The 23,138-nt window shown below is 37.5% G+C and overlaps 1 protein-coding gene across 2 annotated transcripts in view; it reads right to left on the bottom strand.

Annotated features, from left to right (window-relative positions):
• The window catches only part of stac (SH3 and cysteine rich domain), a 62,679-nt gene that overhangs the window by 6,883 nt on the left and 32,658 nt on the right, over positions 1-23,138 (bottom strand). For both annotated transcript variants that reach the window (XM_038307005.1, XM_038307006.1), the window contains 6 exons: positions 17,714-17,795; positions 17,391-17,497; positions 14,573-14,654; positions 14,353-14,420; positions 6,634-6,731; positions 27-78 (listed from right to left, as the gene is read on the bottom strand). In XM_038307005.1, the coding sequence (XP_038162933.1) occupies positions 27-78; positions 6,634-6,731; positions 14,353-14,420; positions 14,573-14,654; positions 17,391-17,497; positions 17,714-17,795 (489 nt within the window). The remainder of the gene's footprint in view (positions 1-26; positions 79-6,633; positions 6,732-14,352; positions 14,421-14,572; positions 14,655-17,390; positions 17,498-17,713; positions 17,796-23,138) is intronic.

The following is a 23,138-nucleotide window of genomic DNA, read 5'->3' as shown; positions in this document are numbered from 1 at the left end:
AAAATTGAATTATTTTTCATACCTACCTTCCACCAGTCATCATTGGAATCATCTGCCAGCAATATTCTGTCTCCGGCTCTGTAACAAAAAGCAAACAATATATAATGAGAAAAAATATATTTATGCGAATGAGCAAATGGATCCACTAGGGGGCCCTAGAGCGAGGCTTGTCCCCATGGTAATAAATGTTCCCTGTAATGGTTTTGATCCTAAGGCAAAAAAATCTACCTGATGTGCTGTAAACTGTGTCATAGGACAATTAACCAGGGCAGCATGACACAATAAATGATTAATTCACATCTAATCGGTCCAGTAACTCCCCGAAGACGAGTTTTCCTGCTACTCTTAAAAAATGGGACATTATAAACATCTTAATCCCATTTGCTGTAAATAATTCCCCTATGTAATGTCCCATATTCGTTGATTTTGCTTTCGGTTGAAGTTTATAAAACCATCTACCATTTTATTTCTGAGAACTGATATCGTTTTTCTAAGAAGTGACAACTGATTCATGAGAACTGAGGATGTCCTAAAATGTTCTCTGATCGTAGAGTTAGTTTTGGATTAAGTTTGTATTTTAAAGCTTTTTTTGTTTTTCAGTTTTAAGCTTTTTTTAGTTTATGTGACTACAGAGAAAAAAACTGTGAGGGCCTTTAGGAAGACAAGAGAAGGACAAGTGCATCTTATTTCGTGTTTCCTCAGGAGATTTTTGTGAGAACCGGAAACAAATTGATACTTCGGCTGAAGGACTCATCCTTCCCAAAAGCCTATTTTAAAGCATCCTGTAGATCATAGCCAACAAGCCAAGCCTTGGACAGAGGAAAACATTTAGACCTTATAAGAAGTCTTGGGAAAACAAGAAGTAATCCATCAATGTCCTCCACAAGCTTTATCTGAAAGTCACAGAAACAATCAAATAATCCTCATAAGTCTACCAAGTTTTACTGTTTAACCTGTAAATAGTTAACTTTAAAGGACAAATAACAATCTGAGAATTAGAAATCCCTCCTGTGTCCCATTGTTTGAAGGTAAAGCATTGGTTATTTTTTATTTTAAAGAAGAGATCACAAGTATTAAATCCATGTCAACCTCCAGGGTTTATAAAGTCAGTAAACCAACAAGTTTTTTGCCGGGTTCAGGTGAGTTTGCTGCTTTTTTGCAGTTGTCTCCAGCTCTGATTCTGGAGAACCACTGTCCTGCAATGTTTATGCATCCCTGTTCCAGCACAGCTGTCTGAAGTGTTTGACATATTTCAAGTCACCAAGTTCTTTAGAGGTCTAATAATGAGCTGTTTGTTTGATCCAGTTGTGTTGGAACAGGGTTGGAAGATGGCAGGGCTTAAGATGGGGAGGATTAAGTGTATATACCTTCACTCTTTTTACCACACAGCAAGGATATACTGAATACTGCTGACCTCTATGTGACCTTTCCTTTGATTACGGCATGTGTACTGTAGATGTTGAAGTGTTAATGGAAATTAATGAAATACATTTATAATACTTCTGGGATTCAGACTCTGCCCTTAAATTTTAAGATTTGTCGATCATTCAACATGCTACAATCAAATGGCTTAATTTCCTTTAATTGTTTTAACTCACTTCACTAGATACCTTTTTTCCTCTGGGTGGGATATCAACCCCTTTGCCAAGAAAAGCACACTTTTTTAGCTGATCAATGATGTCAAAGTGACTTTTTATCTCTTTTTTGCTGAATATTTTATATGCGATAATGCAATACTTCCCAAATTTTGTTTCTTTTTATATATGTATAAACTTTAAAAAAAATTTGTTGCCACCACAGTCAACAAGGTAAACACTAATAATTTCCTTTTTGCAAATAAACATCTTTAAAATGTGAAAAACATCTTTGAATCAGACTTAACTTCGCTGCTCTAAGTCTCCAGAGTTATGCTTCTATAAGCTTTGCACATCTACAGGTGCTGGTCATAAAATTAGAATATCATGAAAAAGTAGATTGATTTCAGTAATTCCATTTAAAAAGACAAACTTGTATATTATATTCATACATTACATACAAACTCATATATTTCAGATGTTTATTTTGTTTAATTTTGATGATTACAAATGACAACAAATGAAAATCTCAAATTCATCATATCAGAAAATTAGAATATTGTGAAAAGGTTCAAAATTGATGGCCCCTGGTGCCACACTCTAATCAGCTAATTAACTCAAACCACCTGCAAAAGCCTTTAAATGGTCTTTCAGTCTAGTTCTATAGGCTACACAATCATGGGGAAGACTGCTGACTTGACAGTTGTCCAAAAGACGACCATCGACACCTTGCACAAGGAGGGCAAGACACAAAAGGTCATCGCTAAAGAGGCTGGCTGTTCACAGAGCTCAGTGTCCAAGCACATTAATAGAGAGGCGAAGGGAAGGAAAAGATGTGGTCGAAAAAAGTGTACAAGCAAGAGAGATAACCGCACCCTGGAGAGGATTGTGAAACAAAACCCCTTCAAAAATGTGGGGGAGATTCACAAAGAGTGGACTGCAGCTGGAGTGAGTGCTTCAAGAACCACCACACACAGACGTATGAAAGACATGGGTTTCTGCTGTCGCATTCCTTGTGTCAAGCCACTCTTGAACCACAGACAGCGTCAGAAGCGTCTTGCCTGGGCTAAAGAGAAACAGGACTGGACTGCTGGTGAGTGGTCCAAAGTCATGTTCTCTGATGAAAGTAAATTTTGCATTTCCTTTGGAAATCAAGGTCCCAGAGTCTGGAGGAAAAGAAGAGAGGCACTTCATCCACGTTGCTTGAAGTCCAGTGTAAAGTTTCCACAGTCAGTGATGGGTTTGGGGTGCCATGTCATCTGCTGGTGTTGGTCCATTGTGTGTTCTGAGGTCCAGGGTCAACGCAGCCACATACCAGGAAGTTTTAGAGCACTTCATGCTTCCTGCAGCTGACCAACTTTTTGGAGATGCAGATTTCATTTTCCAACAGGACTTGGCACCTGCACACAGTGCCAAAGCTACCAGTACCTGGTTGAAGGACCATGGTATCCCTGTTCTTAATTGGCCAGCAAACTCTCCTGACCTTAACCCCATAGAAAATCTATGGGGTATTGTGAAGAAGAAGATGCAATACACCAGACCCAACAATTCAGAAGAGCTAAAAGCCACTATTAGAGCAACCTGGGCTATCATAACACCTGAGCAGTGCCACAGACGGATCGACTCCATGCCACGCCGCATTGCTGCAGTAATACAGGCCAAAGGAGGCCCAACTAAATACTGAGTGCTGTACATGCTCATACTTTTCATCTTCATACTTTTCAGTTGGCCAACATTTCTATAAATCCTTTGTTTTTATTGGTCTTCAGTAATATTCTAATTTTCTGATATGATGAATTTGAGATTTTCATTTGTTGTCATTTGTAATCATCAAAATTAAACAAAATAAACATCTGAAATATATGAGTTTGTATGTAATGTATGAATATAATATACAAGTTTCACTTTTTAAATGGAATTACTGAAATCAATCTACTTTTTCATGATATTCTAATTTTATGACCAGCACCTGTAGACACAAAACAGCTGCAGCTCAGTCAGATTAGACCATTTGGTGACAGAGTAGAGAGGAGCTGAAAACATATGCAAAGAAAACTTGTCTGAATTTCAAATATAAGAAGTTTTGAGCAAATAACTTATGTTCCCTTAAAGCTATGCATGAATTTCTATTGGCTTATAGCCCAAAATCCAAATATGTTACACATTTTGCATTAGCAGAGAATATCATTTAAAAGTAGTTGTGAACAAAAAAGCTTCATTTTCCTCTGATTTATCTCTTATTTGACTCTTCCTCACATTTTAAATGAAGGCAGCATCTTGTTCAGTGCTGGGCTGAAATAGATGATTATCTGTCCATTACAGGGCTATAAATCATATTTGTATTAGCTTTTAAACACGGCATAGTCCATCATAGCCGCTGACAGTGTAATACGCTGATGAGAACTATTAATGGAATTTCAGGACATCATCCATCTCATTCAGGTTAAAAATAAATAAAGACTGATTAAATGTTAATAGATTACCCAGTTTCCTCTCACTCATGCAGGTGTCATTAATGAGGCCACTACAGATCTGAATCGTGAAACATTATTTTGTTTCATTTATAAATATGTGGAACACATCCTTTATAGTGATATGAAATAGTAATATAAACAAAACAAACAATATATATATATATCCCATAAATAAATCCCATAAAAATTAACGAAATTAATGAAAAAATAAAAAAAATTTAATGAATTGCAATTATTTTAATGATCCGCCGAAACCCAAGATCATGTTCTTTCTCACTCGCCATACCCACACAATTCTCCACAACTGATTTTTTTCTGCTACACCCGGCTTCGCTGCTTCACTTCTTCTTCTTCTTGTTTACTACTGGTGGTTAGCTTTGATCGCAGTACCGCCACCTTCTGCTCTGGAGTGTAAACGCTTCACCTATGAGAAAAAGGAGCAGCGCATGAACCGAACGCAACACACGCGAATCGAACCGAGACAGTCGAACCGAACGGTTTGGACGGTTTTCATAAACCGTTCCATCTCTATTACATTCTGAATATAATTCAGGAGGGATCACTGGAGTCTTCGTGCATGTCTGACTTATGTTCAACGGAAAAGCAGGGAAGAATTGCTCTACTCTCTGACTGCAGACATGGGCTGCAGCTGCTGCATCGGAGTCCCTGTTCTTTGGGTGAGGGAGGGGCTCGCTCATTAACTACTTGGTGAAGAAGCTCTATGTGTTGTCACCAAAGTCTCCAAAAAAACTAGCTAGATTGGTTGCTGCATTGGCTTCCTATCAGATCAAATTCTCATTTTAAAATTCTAGTTTTAACTTTAATTGTACTTTAAGATCATTAAATAAAAATCTTTACGTGGTTCCCCACAACCGTTTCAGAACTGGTAGTGACTGCTCTTTCCGAGCTGTTGAACCCAGGCGTTGGATGGGTAAAGACATTGTGTTATTCTTTTGTCAAGCACTCTGTAACATCCTGTCTGTGAAATGTGCTTTATAAATTAATACTTATTTACTTAGCTACTTACTACATAAAGACAGAGCATAGGAGTTGAGGTTAATGAGGTTTTACCTGGATGACACATACTGGTAGGGATACGTTACTTCAAAGAAAGATTTTGTAAGTTTTCACTGAAACATATCTTTAAAATAGCCTTTTTATTTAACACTTTCCAAGTAAAACCTTGTTTAATGAGCAGTTCAGTGCATGATCATGTACTTCTGATCAGAAGTTCCCGCACTGTTTCTGCAGATGTGACATCAAGCGTGCTCATGTAAAATGGGTCCAATCTAGCAAACGAAGAGCTATAGACCTAAACTGCATTTCCTTGCCTTGTACCTGTACCTGTGTAATGACAATAAATTTGAATGTAATCTAATCTAAAAATCTAATCTATATTCAAGATGGATTTTGTGGATACTTAAAAGTGACTGGAATCCAGCTTAACTCAGTTACCAATGGCAACTCCAGGTGAGGTGAAAAGAGAAATAAAAAAATGAATTAAGTTTGAAACCGTGCTAAGAAAATGAGCAGAAGAGTGCTGCAGTTCTGTGTTTTGACCACAGGTGGCGGTATCATAACAAAATGCCTCTTTAAAGGTCCTATATCATGCTTTTTTAAGACTTCCGAAGTCAAATTTAGGCAATTGAGGAAACATTGTCTTTGGTACTATGAAGTATACGTATACGTTTGTTAAGAAATGTTTGTGCTGTTTTTCCGATCAAGGAGGAAGACGCTTGCCTTTGCTTCAACAATGCCTCATGTTTCTGCTGCCCATTTAATGACATTACAGTATTACACCACTTCATGTTATTAAACTTTTCTGTAGGAAAGGCTGAACAAAGTAATCAAGCAGAATAAAATTTTTGGCATGGTTTTGGTAAAGGAATAACATTATAACGTAGTTAAAGCTCCTTAAATCTGATCTTGCATGATATAGACCCTTTAAAAACTAACTTGTCCATTTTGATTCATACTGATGTTTGAATTTAAGGGACTTTGACACTCAGCTCAGACACAACAGAGAAAATGCTTGATGCATCCATTAAGATAGGAGACTGTAAGATAATTGCTGCTCTAAACACGGTTCATGCCCTTATCTTTTATCTCTCGGCAAAGTGCATCAAGATACATGCTGCTAATTAATTTGTTGACGAAAAAAGATGGTGGGAGTTTTCAGCACTAATGGATGTAATGAACAGGGGAAAATAAAATCAGATTTTTCAGGATCTGACCTGCTAATGAGAACAGATCAAGGATAAATCAGCAGAATGTGATGCTGCTTATTAAATTCAAATCACTGAACTGAAACCCTTATATTTAAGAAGTGGAGCAGATCTCTCACAGTTTCATCAAAAGTTTTATTTTGAAGTTGAATCTTAGTTCCCCCTGAGGGGTGAGACTGCTGTGCACAGTTAGCCTCCGCCTCTTTGTTTATTTCACATTTTGAACAACAAAGAAAAATCATTGAGGACATGTCAGACTCAATCAGTCAGCAATCTTTCACCCGCCGGCCTGGAAAGCTGGTGGCTGTTATGGTATGCGTGTGTGTGTGTGCGTGTGTGTGTTCTTGTGAGCTAGCGAACCTCATCTCCAGGTCATGGCTCTCTTGAGCGCTGAAATCATACAAGGCCACCAAAGTGTTGAGCTTCAGAGGATCTTTCTGCAGCTGGATCTGCTCCATCTAAACAAAACAGAGACACAGCTGAAACCAAATATTTACATACGCATAACCTTAAGTGACATTAAACCTCTCCTGTGTTGGTTCCACAGGGATATTTGAATTTAATAGTTATACCACTACCTCACCGTCATTCCTTACCTACTTCACATTAATGTAAAAGTCAATCCACCTGTGTATAAGCCATCCTGATTGTACATATGTCACCTCAAATCTCTGTGTTACTCCCTTGTATTTTTTTTTATTTCTTATTTTTATTCTTTTTATTTATTTTCATTTATTTTTATTCCTAATGCACCTTTTCCTCCTTGATTGCACCTTCTTTAATTACTATGCCAATATGTGACCAGTGAATTTCTCCGCTGTGAGATCAATAAAGCTCATCTAATCTAATCTAATCTAATATTTACACTGTAAAAACTAATCTAAAAAGTATTTGTTTATATAGAATAAGGGTCTGTAATAAGATGATCTGCCAGAACGAATATTTTTGCCCTTAAAGTAAAAAAATCTCATATAATATACTTCAAATAAGATAATGGAGATGTTTGTTCCTATTTTAAATGTAAATATTAAATATTCCTTTGGAAAATTATCTTACCTGCTCAAATCAAGGGAAGAATTAACTTATCTATAATTCCATTTTGTGTCAAACTGTCTCTGTTTGCTAAATGTCTGAATAATGGAATAGATAATCATATTTTTTTTTGTATTTCTTTTTTTTATGATTCAGCAATGTTTAAAGTTCACACAAAGTTGATCCAAATACCTCAAATTGGTAAGAACACCAAGGGCCTTTCCCGTGCCCAGCCATATTAAATCCTGTCTGAATCCAATTAGGCACGAGTGTCAGTGCCTTTGAGGCCCGCCACAGCGAGAGAGGACCTGTTGCCCACTCAAGCAGTAGGTGCTGCACCAAACTGTGGTCAACATGGAGGATGGGGCGAATAAATGTAATCGCATCATATGCATTGCACAGGTTCACTGAGTGAAGAAACACCAACCAATATAATTTCACATAAGCTATATAAATTATTTTGTTAACCCTTTAAAGCCTGATCCAACAATAAAACAAAACAGAAAATTACTTTTTTTTGGTTTGAAGTCCTTATTTGGCCTTTTAACAAAATATGTAAAAAGAAAAAACAGAAATACATTTTTGATATTAATAATTTATTACTATGTGATAAGTCAAGATAATTTTTTGTGTAGTCTTCTGCCCTCTGTTATCAGGTATATCTGATTGTGTACAATAGGATTTTGAGCAAAGTTTTTACCATTAAATTATGCAAAAGGTGTCAGACGCAAAATATTTCAGAAACCATGTGGATCAAATATGATACATTTGGCATTATAGGGTTAAAGATAAAGTTATTTTGAAAAGTTAATTAACTGTTTCTTACAAATAAAGCCTAATGAAATATTTTTTGGCCTATTAAAATAGCCTTGATATTATAATTTATTATTACTTACTTATTAAAAAGGTTAAACTCAAAAGCAGACATTGGGAAAACAATAGTACATAATTATTTTATAATTTCTTGACAGGTCTTGAGGTTGCCGCTTTGGATGTTTGAGTTGGTGGTCTTTAGCCATAACGGACCAGGCAAATGGCTGGGGAACGGGACAGAAAGAGAGCAGCAGAATGCAAGTGCGCCCCTCAGTGGCCAGGATGAGTTAAACTTGTGTGTATTCTTATTTATTGCATTTATTATCTAGTTTCAAATGTTAGTCCGACATGCCAAAAACAGTAACATTTTATTGTCCTGTATCAATGTGAGCCACTTATTTCTGTTTCTCTGTAAATCCTTTGTTAATGTGAGAAGGAGAGGCAGTGGGCATCCTGTTTTAACTTCATTAAAACAGGATGGAGGAGGTGTAGGGAGGAGAGCCTTTTCACAGAACTATTTGCACAGTTAGCAGTGAAGACGCTGTCTGACGCCTCTATGGCATTCCCAGCAACCGCTGGGAAAGCGGGTGGGTGGGCTTTCCTGCTTCATCACCCAATGCCTTATCAGTTAATCTCCCACCTGCTGTTTCCCTGGAATTCATCTAGAAGCTTCTCCTGCACAGAAACAGCAGGAAACTCTTCCCTTTTGAGGAGAAAATAACTTTTTCAGAAACTGAATCACCCTTTTTTTTCTTGGGGGACACCAAGCGACAGCTATGTTAAAGCCAAATGGCTTCACAAGCGTCACCAACAAGGTCGGCTAATGTTGATGATGGATGAGTCGAATCAACAGAAGCCATGAGGTAAACTGCCTCAATGGCCTCAGGGCTCAAACCATGATAGTAGCTATCTATTACAGCCAATGAAAAGCTCCTCTGGGGCCTTGAAAAGGGCTCCAGATGCTATATGCTGGAATGGTTCACAGCCAAGATAATAGAATCATTTCTGTTGTGTTTGATATAAGGCACTATTCCACCGCAGCACATCGCATAAAGAAATGAAGACCAAAATACCAGCTCTGTTTTTATGACTGTACATTTACTCGATATGCAGTTGAAGTAAACGTTTATATACACTGCATAAAAAGACAAACATTCAGTACTATAGTCACCGTCTTCCAGCAGTGATGAAACCCAGATCATCACTTCATAGATGTGTAAGCTGGGTAATTCTCAGTATTTGCGTAAATGTAAGCTGCAGTGTGGTTCTTTTTTAAGGTAACATCTGAAGCTACTGCTTTATTATATAACATCATGATAAAATCAAAAGTACTCACTTAAATCAATAAGACCTCAACAAGTTTGGTTTTTGCTTGAGTACAAGTTCCATATGCCTCATGGGGTTGTTTGTATCTGTTCAAACCATTTTACGTCAGTATGAACGCCAAAGGAGTGTTATGTCATTATACAGTTCAGGAAGGGGACTGGTTCTGTGTTCCAGAGATGAATGTGCTTTGGCTCCACGCCAGAACTAAACCAAAAGGCCTTCTGGTAGCAGAGTGTTATGATCCACAGTCAACTGAGTTCTGTAAGAAGATTGACTGAAAGGCCACCCAGAGAGGAAGAAGCCTTAAGTCCTGAAGCAACATAACAAGCCTGCTTACAGTTTGCAGATGTTTTCAGGAACAAACACCTTAAAGCCTGGATACTTGTTCTCTAGTCTAATAAAGCTGCATTTAGAGTGTTTGGCCTTAATGACCAATGTTGCCTCTGAAGGAAAAAAGCAGAAGCTTTCAACCCTGTGAGCATAAGTGTGAAACATGACGGCGAAACTGATGATTTCCAAACTCGCTTCAGGAGGTGTAAGTTTCAGTTTGAATATCTGAAAATCAAATACTATGAAAAAAAAAAAAAAAAGATTATCACCGTTCAAATAGACGAACAATCGTGGTTTTGACTGTTAGACAAAAGCTTTCTGAGACCTTTGATCTGAGCCAGCTTCATCTGGGCTGATCAACCAATCAAACGCAGACTTTTTGCGCCTCATATAAGGGAGTCTAATTCTAACCACTTTCCTCTCTGGAAAGTTAAGAGACTTTAACTCCTCCTTAATTAGCATATATTGAACCAAACTCTGTGCAAAGATTTCTTTAAGGTTAATATAAAACAGTATTTTCCTAAAAAGTTGTTTTGAAAAAGTAATAAAATAATATTGGTTAGCTGAAGCTGGTAAGAGAGCAAAGAGAATTTTTAGGTAAATATCCCAAATCCCATGGCTATCTCATGCTATACATACTGTATATTAATTACTGTTAACACTACCAGCATTACTTTATTTCCTTTTTCTAATAGATATACCGTAGAGACTTATAAAACCTAAAAAACACTGAATAGATCCACCAGTGATGAAAAAAAAAAACCTCCTCAAACAATCACTGTTTGACTTAAAGCTACAGTGTGTAATAATTACAGGGATATACAGTCAGAAATGTAATATATTATACATAACTATGTTATTTATCAACATCTACGAGCTCAGCCTCTTAACCTTAATATTTGCGTTGCCTTAGAATTCGTTATTTATAATTACATAGGAGCGGGTCTCGCAGCCATGGAGGCAGACATCTTTGCGTTACGGCAGCGCAGAGCCAACAAACTAGCGATTGCGAGATCGCCCATTACGCTCGAAAGTAACTACGGCAAGTTGAGAGAGATGAACTGAGACGGTACTGAACACACAGACTAAGGAAATACTATCTGTAAAATTATCTATGTAAACAAACCTCATCACTTGAGAAGGTAGGTGATGCGGACGTCGTGGAAGACATTTTGTCCCGTAACGCTTGCCGTACTGTTGGGGGGGAGAAGCGGTGGGGGGGAGATGTTCATGTTGCTGCGGTCTGCAGTCTGGACGTTAGATGTCGCTGAAAATTACACACTGTAGCTTTAAAGGTATGGTGGAGGCTTTTGGCGAAATTTTTAAAAGACCCGCCCTCTTCACTTAAAAAAAAAAATATGCAGGCGAGAGCTTGCACCAGCCCATTTCTTGTTATGCATGATCTGTTTAAAAGTTGCTGTTGTCATAGCTCATACTAGCTTAATGTGCCCGAACCTCCGCCCTAACCCCTAAATCCCTCAATCACTATATACTGCGGGGACTATATAGTGGACTTTATAGCTAACTCAGTTAACTGACCGTTTGGACAAATGATCATTGCTTTTTGCTCCGTTGATCACATAACTCCTCCTCCACTGTATGGTGCCTATTAGTCGCCGCTGTCGGGTGGTGACAGTGGGCCACTGTGACAGCAAATACCGTAATATTTTTTTAGGAAAGCTCTACCCGCAAAGAATTTCGGTATATATCTGCCTCTTGTGAGGCCTTTCTTTTCTTCTCATACACTTCGTAGACACTTTTACTCCTATGGCCATTTTCAAAGGACCGCTGTGAGAAAGGTGAGCTTCATTGACTGAAACCATAGCTCACCACTAATATATGCCTGAAAGTGCGAATTATCACCAGAATGATTGACAATTAGGAGGACTACTTATTTAGATGATCCACCTGGAAATAAAAGATCATCTTCTGTACCTTTAAATGCTAGTGGACGATCATCCTCCATCCTCCAGTATCTAAGCCTCTTCTTTGGAGAAGAATGAGTTTTCTTTTGGGGTTTTTATGTTCATTACCCCACAGAGCCTCCATCTGCCCATTCGCCAGCCCGAGCTAATGGACCTGTCGGCTGACAAACAGCCTGCCTGCAGCTGTGCTCGCTCCAGAGTGATGGCACTGCCCAATACACTTCCAACCACCTCCCTGTAACAGATGACTGAAGCAGTATAGAGACGGATCCACAAAAGCCTCTTTTTCCCATTTCATTCTTTCCAACCACAACCTTTCATGCATATTATTGGCATTTTGAGAGCTAGACCAAATGTAGCTATCAAGTGGAACTAAATCTACCCCTCGCCCCATATATCAATATAGTGTGCACTTTAATTAAATGCAAACCATATTGACTATAATGCAAAAGTCAACAGTTTATGCCTAAAACCCTCGAATTAAACTAGTGTAACCAAATGCCTTTAGAAGACAGACAGAGACCATATGTGTTTATTTCAAACTTATGATAGTTTAGTAGGAAATAAAAAGCATCTGAAAGGCCAATAGACAAAGCAGAGGTGTCAGGGGAAAAAAGTGTGGAGACTTTAAAGCAGGCTTAGGTTCTAAAAGATATGGCAAACTTTGAAAATCTCCAGGAGGCTCTGTTCAGTCCATCCGAACACAGAGAGAGGATGGACCCAAATGTAGAACTACCAAAACACTGAGTTCCTCCTTACAGGCAAGGAGAGCATTCATTTGAGAAGCTTAGTATAACAAGACAATATAAAATGCTTTCACCAGTTAAAACCTTTACTAGATTTAGACTTAGTCTTAGACAACATTTATTGTCATTTTGTATATAAAACGAAATTCTGTAAATTCTTAAAGTGCAGCCGTGATCAAATGTAAAAACTGTGGGAGAAAAGACATGATACAAAAAAACTAATAGATATGGTCAATTTGATGCAGAGTCTGTGACATTCGATTTTTTTCAACATTCCACTGTATGATCGCAGTGAGGAAGAAGCTGTTTTGGAAGGCTGCTTCAACACTTTTTCACTTGGCATGCTGCTTGTCTAAAATATGCACAGTGTTCTTGTAGTAAACTGTGACACAGAAAACTGCGTTACAGCAGTGTAGTTCTGTAAAGACAGCCTTTATGTGAAGGGTTTCAGCAGCCTTTCAGCTTGGATGGTGGCTGCAGTCATCCTTAGCACCAGGTGTGTCTCTCGTCAGTGTCATTTTTTAATTCTGCCTCCAGGTTCTTTAAGGACAAAACAGTTATGGAACTTCAAACTGGTAAAAGACAGCCTGTCAGAGGCTAAAAAAACCTTTCAGTAAGACATGGCCTAAATTGTCAATGTGGGAGGTGAGGTTGCTTGAGGACCCAAATGCAGAGATGAGTGAAGCAGAGAAAAAATTGTGTAGATTTAATGAAGAAGAACCGAGGCAAACATCCAAACACACAAAAATACTGAGAACCAAAAACCAGCAAACATCAGAGAAAACTCACGTAGGGAGCCAGAGGCGAGGAAGCAACAAACAACAAGAAACCAGCCCTGAAGAACCGCACATGGAGAGTATATATGGGAGACAGAACAAAGACTGGAGTAATCAACTGATATGGAGCAGGTGTGGATGGAAGAGATGAGAAGGGACAGCTTGAATATAATGGAAAATAAACCAAAGATTAACAACACAGAATAACTGAAAACTAAAAACTCTGAGTCCCAAAAGTGGAGAACCATAACAAAAACATACATACAAAATGGTTTAAATCAAAGTTTTTCACTTTAACACTATGGCCTAGTCAAAGCCCAGACCTAAATATAGTCAATATATTCTGTAAAGTCAATGGAAAGGCTTCAGTGTCAAGATAACAAATCCCAATAAATATACCCAAGAGAAGGTTGCATAAAGTTGTCCATTTAACAATACATTAAAGTTTGTGACACGTAAATGTGTTGTCATGCACTCAATCTGGCAAAAATTTGGGGGTCGCCCTATTTAAAAAAAAATAGTTTTTAGTCTTTTGAATCATACAGGTTTGCGAAACTAAAACCGTCCTTTCTAGAATTTTCACCATGAAGGAGAGTATAGAGAGGACGAAGGAACGCTAATGAAAGCAGACCATGAAATATTCATTGCTGAGCTACAGGAGGTGGTTCATAGAGGCTTAACCTTTTTCTTTCTGCAGATTGAAATGTGCACCATCAGCGCAGCATGGCAGCACAACTGCAGCATAGAGAAAGGCAGCAGATCGAAAGTTTAAGGTCAAGGCTTGACTGTACTCGCACAGGGTCACGTCAGCATTTGCTGAAGAAGGATGAAAACTGAGTTTTTCCAAGGCATTGGTGGTGGTGGTGGTGGGGGGGGGGGGTTTAATGGTAGAGTATAAATTCTCAAACAAACTATGCAGAGTTCAAGCACTGGTCAATAAATGGAGACGCTTCTAAGAGGTTTTCAGAGAAACGAAGAGTAGTGTCACAGAATGCAAAACACTGTGAAAACTTGGGAAAAATGTAAGAGAAATGTTGAGACTTCAACATGCTGAGGACTTTGCTAAATGATCAAAAGGAAAGTCATGCATTTTCAATGCAATGCAGAAACATTTGGAGGAGAGTTTCTCACCGACAAGTCATCTGCTTTGCTCTCTGGCAGGTATAAACACTCCGCTCCGTTCTGAATGACTGCAAATACTAAGAAAACAAACAAGAAATAAAAAATGGCTCACAGCAGAAATCTGAACTCTCAGCATAGTGGAAATCTGGAAGAAGTCTTTTCTAAGAATTGATGGATGAAGAAATGCGTGTTATGGTGAAATGGACGGGTTTCTGGAAGAGGTACTCACCATCATCGCTGTGTTTTCTCGACAGCTCTTGCCTACTGCTGTGAGCCACAACCTCCTCTGGAACATTATCCAAATCACTGGTCTAAAACAATAAATCAGTGCAAACGTTTATTAGGAAAAGATCAATAACAATTCTTTGTTATATATTTAAACAGTTACTTGCACATAAATTTCAGATATTAGAGGCAAGCCTTTAAAGTCCGGCCACAGATTCTAATTGAAGGTCTGGACTTTGACTAGGCCATTAAACTCATCACTACCACATTCATATCTTCAGGTAACACAGAGTACATGTCAGACTTAATAATATTACTTTAGCGATAGTTTCAAGGTGTTGCTTTATTGTATGTCTCGTACCATGTCTTTCGGTTGTGCTGTTCTTTTTTCATCTCGTTGCTGGTGATGAAGCAGACTGAAAATGTTTTGTCATTATCTCCTTTCTATCTCTTCTTTCTTTTATCTTTTATCCTGTTTTTCCCTTTTTTCCTTCTTCTGTTTTTCTGCTCTGTTTACATTGCAGTGTCCATATAAAGTGTAAAACTCCCTGCATAATTATAATAAAGCAATTTATATGCATGAAACAACTGTAGCAATATGGCAATTGCCATACTGCTCCACTTGTGAAAGTAAAATATGTTGGGCTCTTTTTTGGCATCAAGACAATTATTCTTATTGCCACATTGCCAGACAGGACACTGTAAAAAAATAAATAATAATAAACTACTGCAACTCTTCCAAATATCTAACAAATCACCTCAGCTTTTGCCTTATTTTCATTTTTCTCTCACTCATTGTTACAAATACAATAACCCCCCCCCCCCCTTATTAAATTACCTGTCTTCTAGGACTTGTAGGATAAGAGGGACACTAAACTTCACATTTTCCATCAAATATTACAGATAAAATAACAGCTAGTTACCTAAAATATAACAGGAAAAGAGGGAAGCTCTCCCCCACCACATGTACATCATGGTAGATCATAAACATTGTTTGACAAGCAGAAAAAAAAACAATAAAAATTCACAACTTCAATCACAAATTTGTAAATAATCTCCAGAATTATCAAATATTCAAGCAGATTTATTAAACTAAGACTAACATTACTTTATTGTATCAATAGTAAAAAGAAGTCATTCAAGAAATTACACAAGTTAATAAGTATTTTGTAAAAGGCTATTCAAGTGCTCATCATAATATCTAATTTAGTATTTGAAATTATGTGGACAAATACAGCAAATTTGAAAGTTATGTGCAAATCTCATTTTTTTAAGTATATAATAAAAATCATTATACAAACAAATAACATATTTGAAAAAAAATCCAGAAACAAAAACTCTTCCCCAAACCAATTTTCTTTAAAAGAGAAAACACGTGAAACCAGTAAATCTAGCGACAATATCTGCTGTATTATTTTGACCTCCAAATGTCATGATAGGTTCACCTGATACAAAGTAATCTTGTGTACAAAAACACTAATTTTATCGTTAGCTGTGTGTCTTCATCTGGATCGCTTTTGTTTAAAAAAAGATGTTACTTTAGTAATAGTAGTGATATTTTATTGTGGAAGTCCCAACAAAATTATCTCACTATGTTACCAATATTGCAGCTTTGAGTAATACACGATACCGATGTTGAACCATCATGATATCAGCAAGAATTATACATACTTTTATAATTTATAGTATAGAATGATAGATGGCTTAAAGTGATATTTCTCAAACAAAGAACAACACTTTACATCAGATATGAGAGGAACTGACTCGTTTTTTATTTACCAAAGAGTTATGTAAGCTTTAAACCTAACCGGATGCAGGTGAAGTGTTTCTATTAGCTTTTTAGAATGGAGATTTTGGAGGGATTTTGATGCAGTCTTTAATTTTTTTGGCTGAAATCTGATTATTTATAACAAAATTGTATCGGGACATCTCTAATAAAGATATTACTTAAGTAAAACTAGAAAAGTATTACTAATTCTAAAACTAGATTTTTTTTTTGTCCAAAAGTTACTTAATTTAACAAGTTACTGTCTACCCCTACATTCAAGACCATCCCTGATTAGGGATCTTCTAAACGCAGTCAGCTGCACTAGATTTTATTCAGAGGAATCAATGAAAATACACACCACGCGTTTGACAGTTTTATTGTATAAATTTGCAGAAACGTGTCACTTTACTTCCACTTGACAATTATGGCTAACTTTATGTCACACAAAATTTCAGTGAAAAAAACCTTAAAGTTGTTTTGATTAAAAAATTCACCAAAAAGCTCAAGGGGGTTTGAATACTTTTCCAAATGAGCATTTCTCAACAAACAAACCTTAACAAACAAATCTGTTTTCTATCTGGAACTGCAGATGGGAGTAACCAAGCTGTTTCATAGTCTACATTTGGAAGCTATTATCAAGCCCCTGCTGAGATCACATTGTCTCTAAAGCCTCACAAACAACCAAAGATACACACACGTCTCCACCAGCTGCTCAGGACACCAGATGACGGCCCAAACCCAACAGCTTTCAGACGTCATCATCCAGAGGCACACATCCAGATGCAGTTCACCTTACAGTACGATATCATAGAGTATGAAAGCAGATTCTACATGATTCATCTTCAGAGCTGTGACACCGCAGTTCACTGTGACATCTTCCAGCAAGCCTGCCTCGGCCACACTGCCTTTATTGGTAGTGTTTGCAGCCCTGCAAGTCCGTATCTCTTTAAACCATCAGCTGCATCGTGTCTGCTAAGGCGGGATAAAATTTACATGAAGCCCAAACAAAAGTAAAGCTGGAGATATCACATAAAGCTAAGCGTTGGGTTCTTACTGAGTTTCTGTGTGGAGAATCGGAGTCGCTGGCCCTCTTGGCTTTTTGTGCAAGTGATGTCCCAAACCTCAGAGCTTCATACACCGGGTCCACTTTATTCCCACAGGCTTTGAAGCAGAATATCACAAGATATAAAATAAGCTTATGAGCAAACAAATATTAAACCTCCCTCTCAGTCAAGTTTTTTTGTCTTTTTTTATTTTATTTACAGAACCATATAAAAAAAAAAGAATACTAGATAGATACGTTCTGCATGAAATGTCTAAAATAATTTGGAGGAAATAATGAAAAGCTGAAATAAATATTAGGTGTTTAAAGCTCACCAATGGGCATGACTTCTTTAATGCATCCATACTGCTCCTGGTTCAACAATGGGGAGCTGTAGTATCGCCGAAAGCCTTTAGGCTGCAGAGAAAATCATACATAAGAGAAAAAGGTGTGAGTCTGAGAACTTTTTTGGATAAATAAAACCCCCACCGCCACAAAAAGAGAAGAAAATCCTTAGATTAAAGAAAAAGAAATAAGGAGCACTAAGCATTCAGTCACATCATTTAAATTTTTTATTAGATTAGTGGAAATGTTTTCAGATTTCTGTTTTTTATGCAACTTTGCAGCAAATGACACTAATTTTCCCACTTCAGATCAGAAAAGGTCAGAATAAACTCATCAAACCCTTCATTCACTATTCATGCAAAATCATAATGCTGAGACGGCCACATATAAAAGGAAGTCCAAGGGCAAAGTGAACAACAGATGCTGGAGGCGATGCTGTTAACTAAACGATGTCAGACTCGGACGTCACAGTCAGCAAAGAGCTGCCCTCAGGCTAACTTGCATCGCCGTTTCCATGCATTCGTTTTATCACAATATTGTTTAAATGGAAAAATATCTGTCATTACAATTTTATAGTTTCCAAGCTTGTTAAAAAGTAAAATCTATTTTGTCACACCTAATGTTACAATGTTGACATACATTCATGTCTCAGCTGGAAATACTTTCCTTTTTACAGCATCAGTTTTTAACTCAACTGCCTTTAAACTTAAAGGCATTACATAAAATAAGGAACAAATATTCCTTCATATATATCTTGAATACACTGAAACACTGGTTTCTTTACTAAAAATGAATGGATGTTTTTGGAGCAGATTTCCCAAACATAATCAGCTTTGATTACACTTATGGAGCTCAGTGAATAATATTTTTGAGATAGAAAACATTTTATTAAACATATGCACATCCATTTGTGATGAACAAATGTTTATGACAGATTTAATTTGGCCTGATCAACTTAGGTTTCCTATAAGTGCTTTGATTTCTTGTTGTTTTAATAATAGTTGTTTTTGGAACAACCTTTAAGCAGACTCTGTGCGATGTGAATGACTGATAGGTAATAACTAATTTGAAATATTTAATGTACTTCAAACAGTTTATATGGTAACTGTCTTCCTATAAATAATATGGGAAGAAGTCATTACAATATAATACTTTATATAACTGAGCTTGATGCAGCAGAAAGTCAGTAGCATCTGGAATTAAGATGAACAATTCTGAACAAGACAGATAGGAGCCGACAAGTCGTTCTTCTTCAGCAGGGTTAAGTTTGCTGGTGTTATTCAAGAACTTAAAGGTATAGCGGAAGATGCTCTTTTCCCGGGTGGATCATCAAAATAAGTGGCCCTCCTAATTGTAAATCATTTTGGTGATATGTTGACGTAAGGCTGTCCTACGTGCTCGTTCCCATTTTCACTTAACGGTGGCGAGTCTGATATAGTGGAAAAATTGTATGAGCGATGCAAACAGCAATTTTTAAACAGAGCGTGCACGAGGCGTTCCCTCTCGTGAGCAGGTGCAGGGTTGTGCATGTGAACACTGCAAAAAAAATGAAATCTAAGTAAATCATTTTTTTCTTAAAATAAGTGAATTTTTTCTTGAATTGAGGACAAAAGTGAGACACTTTGCCAATGGAACAAGACAATTTACATTTAAAATAAGAAAAAACTATTGCAATGTCTTATTTCAAGTTCATATTATCTAATTATCTTATTTTAAGAGTAAAGATACTAATTTCATTGGCAAATCATATTATTTACCTACTCAAATTAAGGGTAAATACACTTAATTTAAGAAATTTTTACTTATTTCTAGATCGTTTTTGCAGTGTATTGCTTTTTTAAAAGTGGAGAGGGCGGGTCTTTCCAAAAATTTGCAAAATTTCTCCACTTATACCTTTAATGGTTTTAATTCACTCGAAACATCCGTCATGAAGTGGACAATGTTTTTCTGTGACTGCAGCAAAGTACTGTTTCCATTGTTATATCGACACATGTTGGGTTAAAATTAGATTGTAAGAATACAATACTGCAAAAAATGTAGATATGAGTAAGCAACTTTTCTTGAAATAAGTGTGTTTTCCTTTTATTTCAGCAAGTAAGTGATACAGTTTTCCATTGGAATAAGACAATTAATATTTAAAATAAGAAAAAAAGATCATTATCGTATTTGAAGTACATAATAACCAATTATCTTATTTTAAAGACTTAAGCACTAATTCAATTGGCGGATCATGTTGTTTATCAGCTCAAATACGCAAAAATAAACTCATTTATTTTTAGATTGGTTTTTGCAGTGAATGTGTGAGGTAACATCTGTGGAAGACCAGTCTTACACCTTGATGGAAGCAGTAACCACATCTGAAGACCCTAAAGAAGTTGGTCTCCCCTGGTGAGGACTTTTCATTGGATCCACTGCAGTTTGCCTCCCAGGCTGGAATCAGGGTAGGTGTGCCATCATTTATCAGCAGCACCAAGCTCTGACCTAACTAGAGAAGTTTGGATGCACTGGAAGAATCCCTCTGATTGATTTCCTACTGCTTTCAACACCATGCTGGGAACCATGTTGGCCCCGTTCTTGTTTACCCTCCAGGCTGCAGATTTCTTCTGTAACTCCTCAGACTACCATCTTCAGAAGTTTCCAGATGACTCTGCCTGACTCCCCTTTTTAAACCTTGCTGCTCCCAACAAGCCCGATAAGTGTGGCAACATCTTTCACAGGTTCTTGGTCTGATTAGCAACATTTTCACTCTTTCTAACCCCTATACATGTGGAAAACAGATGTTCAAAATGACAGATAGAAACTACAGCAGATAATGTGCAGTTTTTTTTCTGCTCTGGAGGTGTTTGCTTCTGCAATCATTTCCTTTCTAGATTTGAGCATATTGAACGGTTCACCAGTCATTCTGCAAACCAGCTGTTGTTTTTCTTTTTAACTTGAAAATTTTGGGGCTGCAAGGTGGTGCAGTTTGTAGCCCTGCTGCCTTGCAGCAAGAAGGTTAAATTCCTGGCCTGGAGTCTTTCTGCATGGAGTTCATGTGCATGTATGGGTTCTCTCAGTACTCTGGCTTCCTCCCACAAGTCTACAAACATGAATGTTCTTCAATGTTACTGTATATTTGCACAGTATGCACCCGTAGACTGCCAGAGATAGGCAGTGCACCCACTGAGAGGCTGGCTGGATGGATGAATGGATGGATGGATGGATGGGTGGATGGTTTTCTCTAATTTTTACCCATATAAGCATTTTTTTATTAATAACTGCACAGCTTTTTCTTCCTTATCCTGATTTTTTTCTAGCCTTGTGGGACCATCCTGATCTCGCGAGTTTTCAAGGTTTCACTCGCAGATCAGTCTGGAGACTCTCCGTTAAAGAAAATTTGGAGCCGTTCACCAAACGAACGTCCAATCAGCGTCGGCTTTGAGGCGGGTTGAGGTGTGACGCAACGAGAAGCGCGACAGTTCAGTCTAAAGAACATGGCGGCTTCAGCCGATGAAACTAGCGTTAGCGTGGCTATCGAGCAAGTTTTATCGGAATTACAGAGTATTTCTTCACTGAAAGAAGAGCAAAACACTGCTCTGGAGGGTTTTCTCAGAGGAAAAGATGTTTTTGCTCTTCTCCCGACTGGTTTCGGCAAGAGTAGCCTGGCTTGTGGTTGTGTTTTTGTCGTAGCTCTGTTAGTACGTCATATGCTTCGTTGATCTGATTGGTTTATTTGGCCCGTCTATCACCAACATAGGCCAATCAGCTAACCAGTATTTTCGCCCCTTCCCAAAATTACTGCAACGGAAGGTTTCCAGATGGATATGCGGGGCAAATCCATCTGGCGGAGTCAGGTTAATTTTTTTCTACCTTACCTTTTGAAAGGCTATTATATTGATATCATGTAGTCTTGTGTAGTTGCATGCCTTACCGCTGTATAAGAGGACTCTTTGTAAAGCAAGAGCAGCATACTTCTCCTCATTAATAGAGGAGAATAAGAATAATCCTAGATTTCTTTTTAATACAGTTGCCAAACTCACCCAGAGCCATAGCTCTGTTGAACCGTCCATTCCACCTGCTCTTAGCAGCAATGATTTTATGGGATTCTTTATAAATAAGATTGATCTTATTAAAAATAAGATCATAAGCACTCCTCTATCCGCGATTGTACCTGAGGTAGTCATGGAATCTGAACCGGGTTTAGACTGCTTTGATCCAGTTGAACTCTCTGAATTAGCAAAATTATTGTCTTCATCTAAGCCTTCAACTTGTATGTTAGATCCAGTTCCAACCAGGTTATTTAAGGAGGTATTCCCTTTGATCTCCTCCTCCATTTTAGATGTGATTAATCTATCTCTGTTACAGGGATATGTACCTAAAGCTTTTAAGGTTGCTGTAATTAAACCTCTGCTTAAGAAACCGTCTCTTGACCCAGATGACTTGGTCAATTATAGACCTATATCCAATCTTGCTTTCTTATCCCAAATTCTTGAGAAAGTAGTTGCCAAACAAGTTTGCGATCACTTCCACCATAATGAACTTTTTGAAGAGTTTCAGTCTGGCTTTAGAGCTCATCATAGCACTGAAACAGCTCTGGTGAAAGTCACTAACGATATTCTCATGGCCTCAGATAATGGACTTGTATCTGTGCTCGTCCTGTTGGATCTTAGTGCTGCATTTGATAAAGTTGACCATAATATTCTTTTAGAAAGACTTGAATATTTTGTTGGAATTAAAGGAACAGCACTAGACTGGTTTAAATCTTATCTATCTGATCGAATTCAGTTTGTTCATGTTAATGATAGATCTTCAACACGCTCAAAGGTTACCTGTGGAGTACCACAGGGATCAGTGCTAGGACCAATTCTCTTTACTTTATACATGCACCCAATTGGTAGAATTATTAGACAGCATGGGATTAATTTCCACTGTTACGCTGATGATACCCAGCTTTATCTGTCTATAAATCCAGATGAAGCTAACCCATTACATAGATTACAGGCATGTCTTGAAGACATAAAAATCTGGATGACTCTTAACTTTCTGCTCCTGAATGCAGACAAAACAGAAGTTATAGTCTTTGGACCAGAGTCTCTGAAAAAGAAGCTGATTATCCAGTCACTTCATTTGGATGGGATTAAACTGATTTCAGATAATAAAGTAAAAAATCTTGGTGTTATTTTTGATCAGGACCTGTCATTTAAATCCCACATCAAAGAGGTTTCTAGAATTTCCTTCTTTCATCTGAGGAACATTACAAAAATTAGAAATATCCTGTCCAGGGGTGATGCTGAGAAACTAGTCCATGCATTTGTTACTTCAAGGCTGGACTATTGTAATTCTTTACTATCAGGAAGTCCACAAACTGTAGTTAAAAGCCTTCAGCTGATCTAAAATGCTGCAGCCAGAGTTCTAATGAAAATTAAAAAGAGAGAT

The sequence above is a fragment of the Cyprinodon tularosa genome, unplaced genomic scaffold (genome assembly GCF_016077235.1).
Source record: "Cyprinodon tularosa strain WSP-4 unplaced genomic scaffold, ASM1607723v1 ctg6, whole genome shotgun sequence".
NCBI classification, from domain to species: Eukaryota; Metazoa; Chordata; class Actinopteri; order Cyprinodontiformes; family Cyprinodontidae; genus Cyprinodon; species Cyprinodon tularosa.
This window is presented reverse-complemented; position numbering and strand designations above follow the sequence as displayed.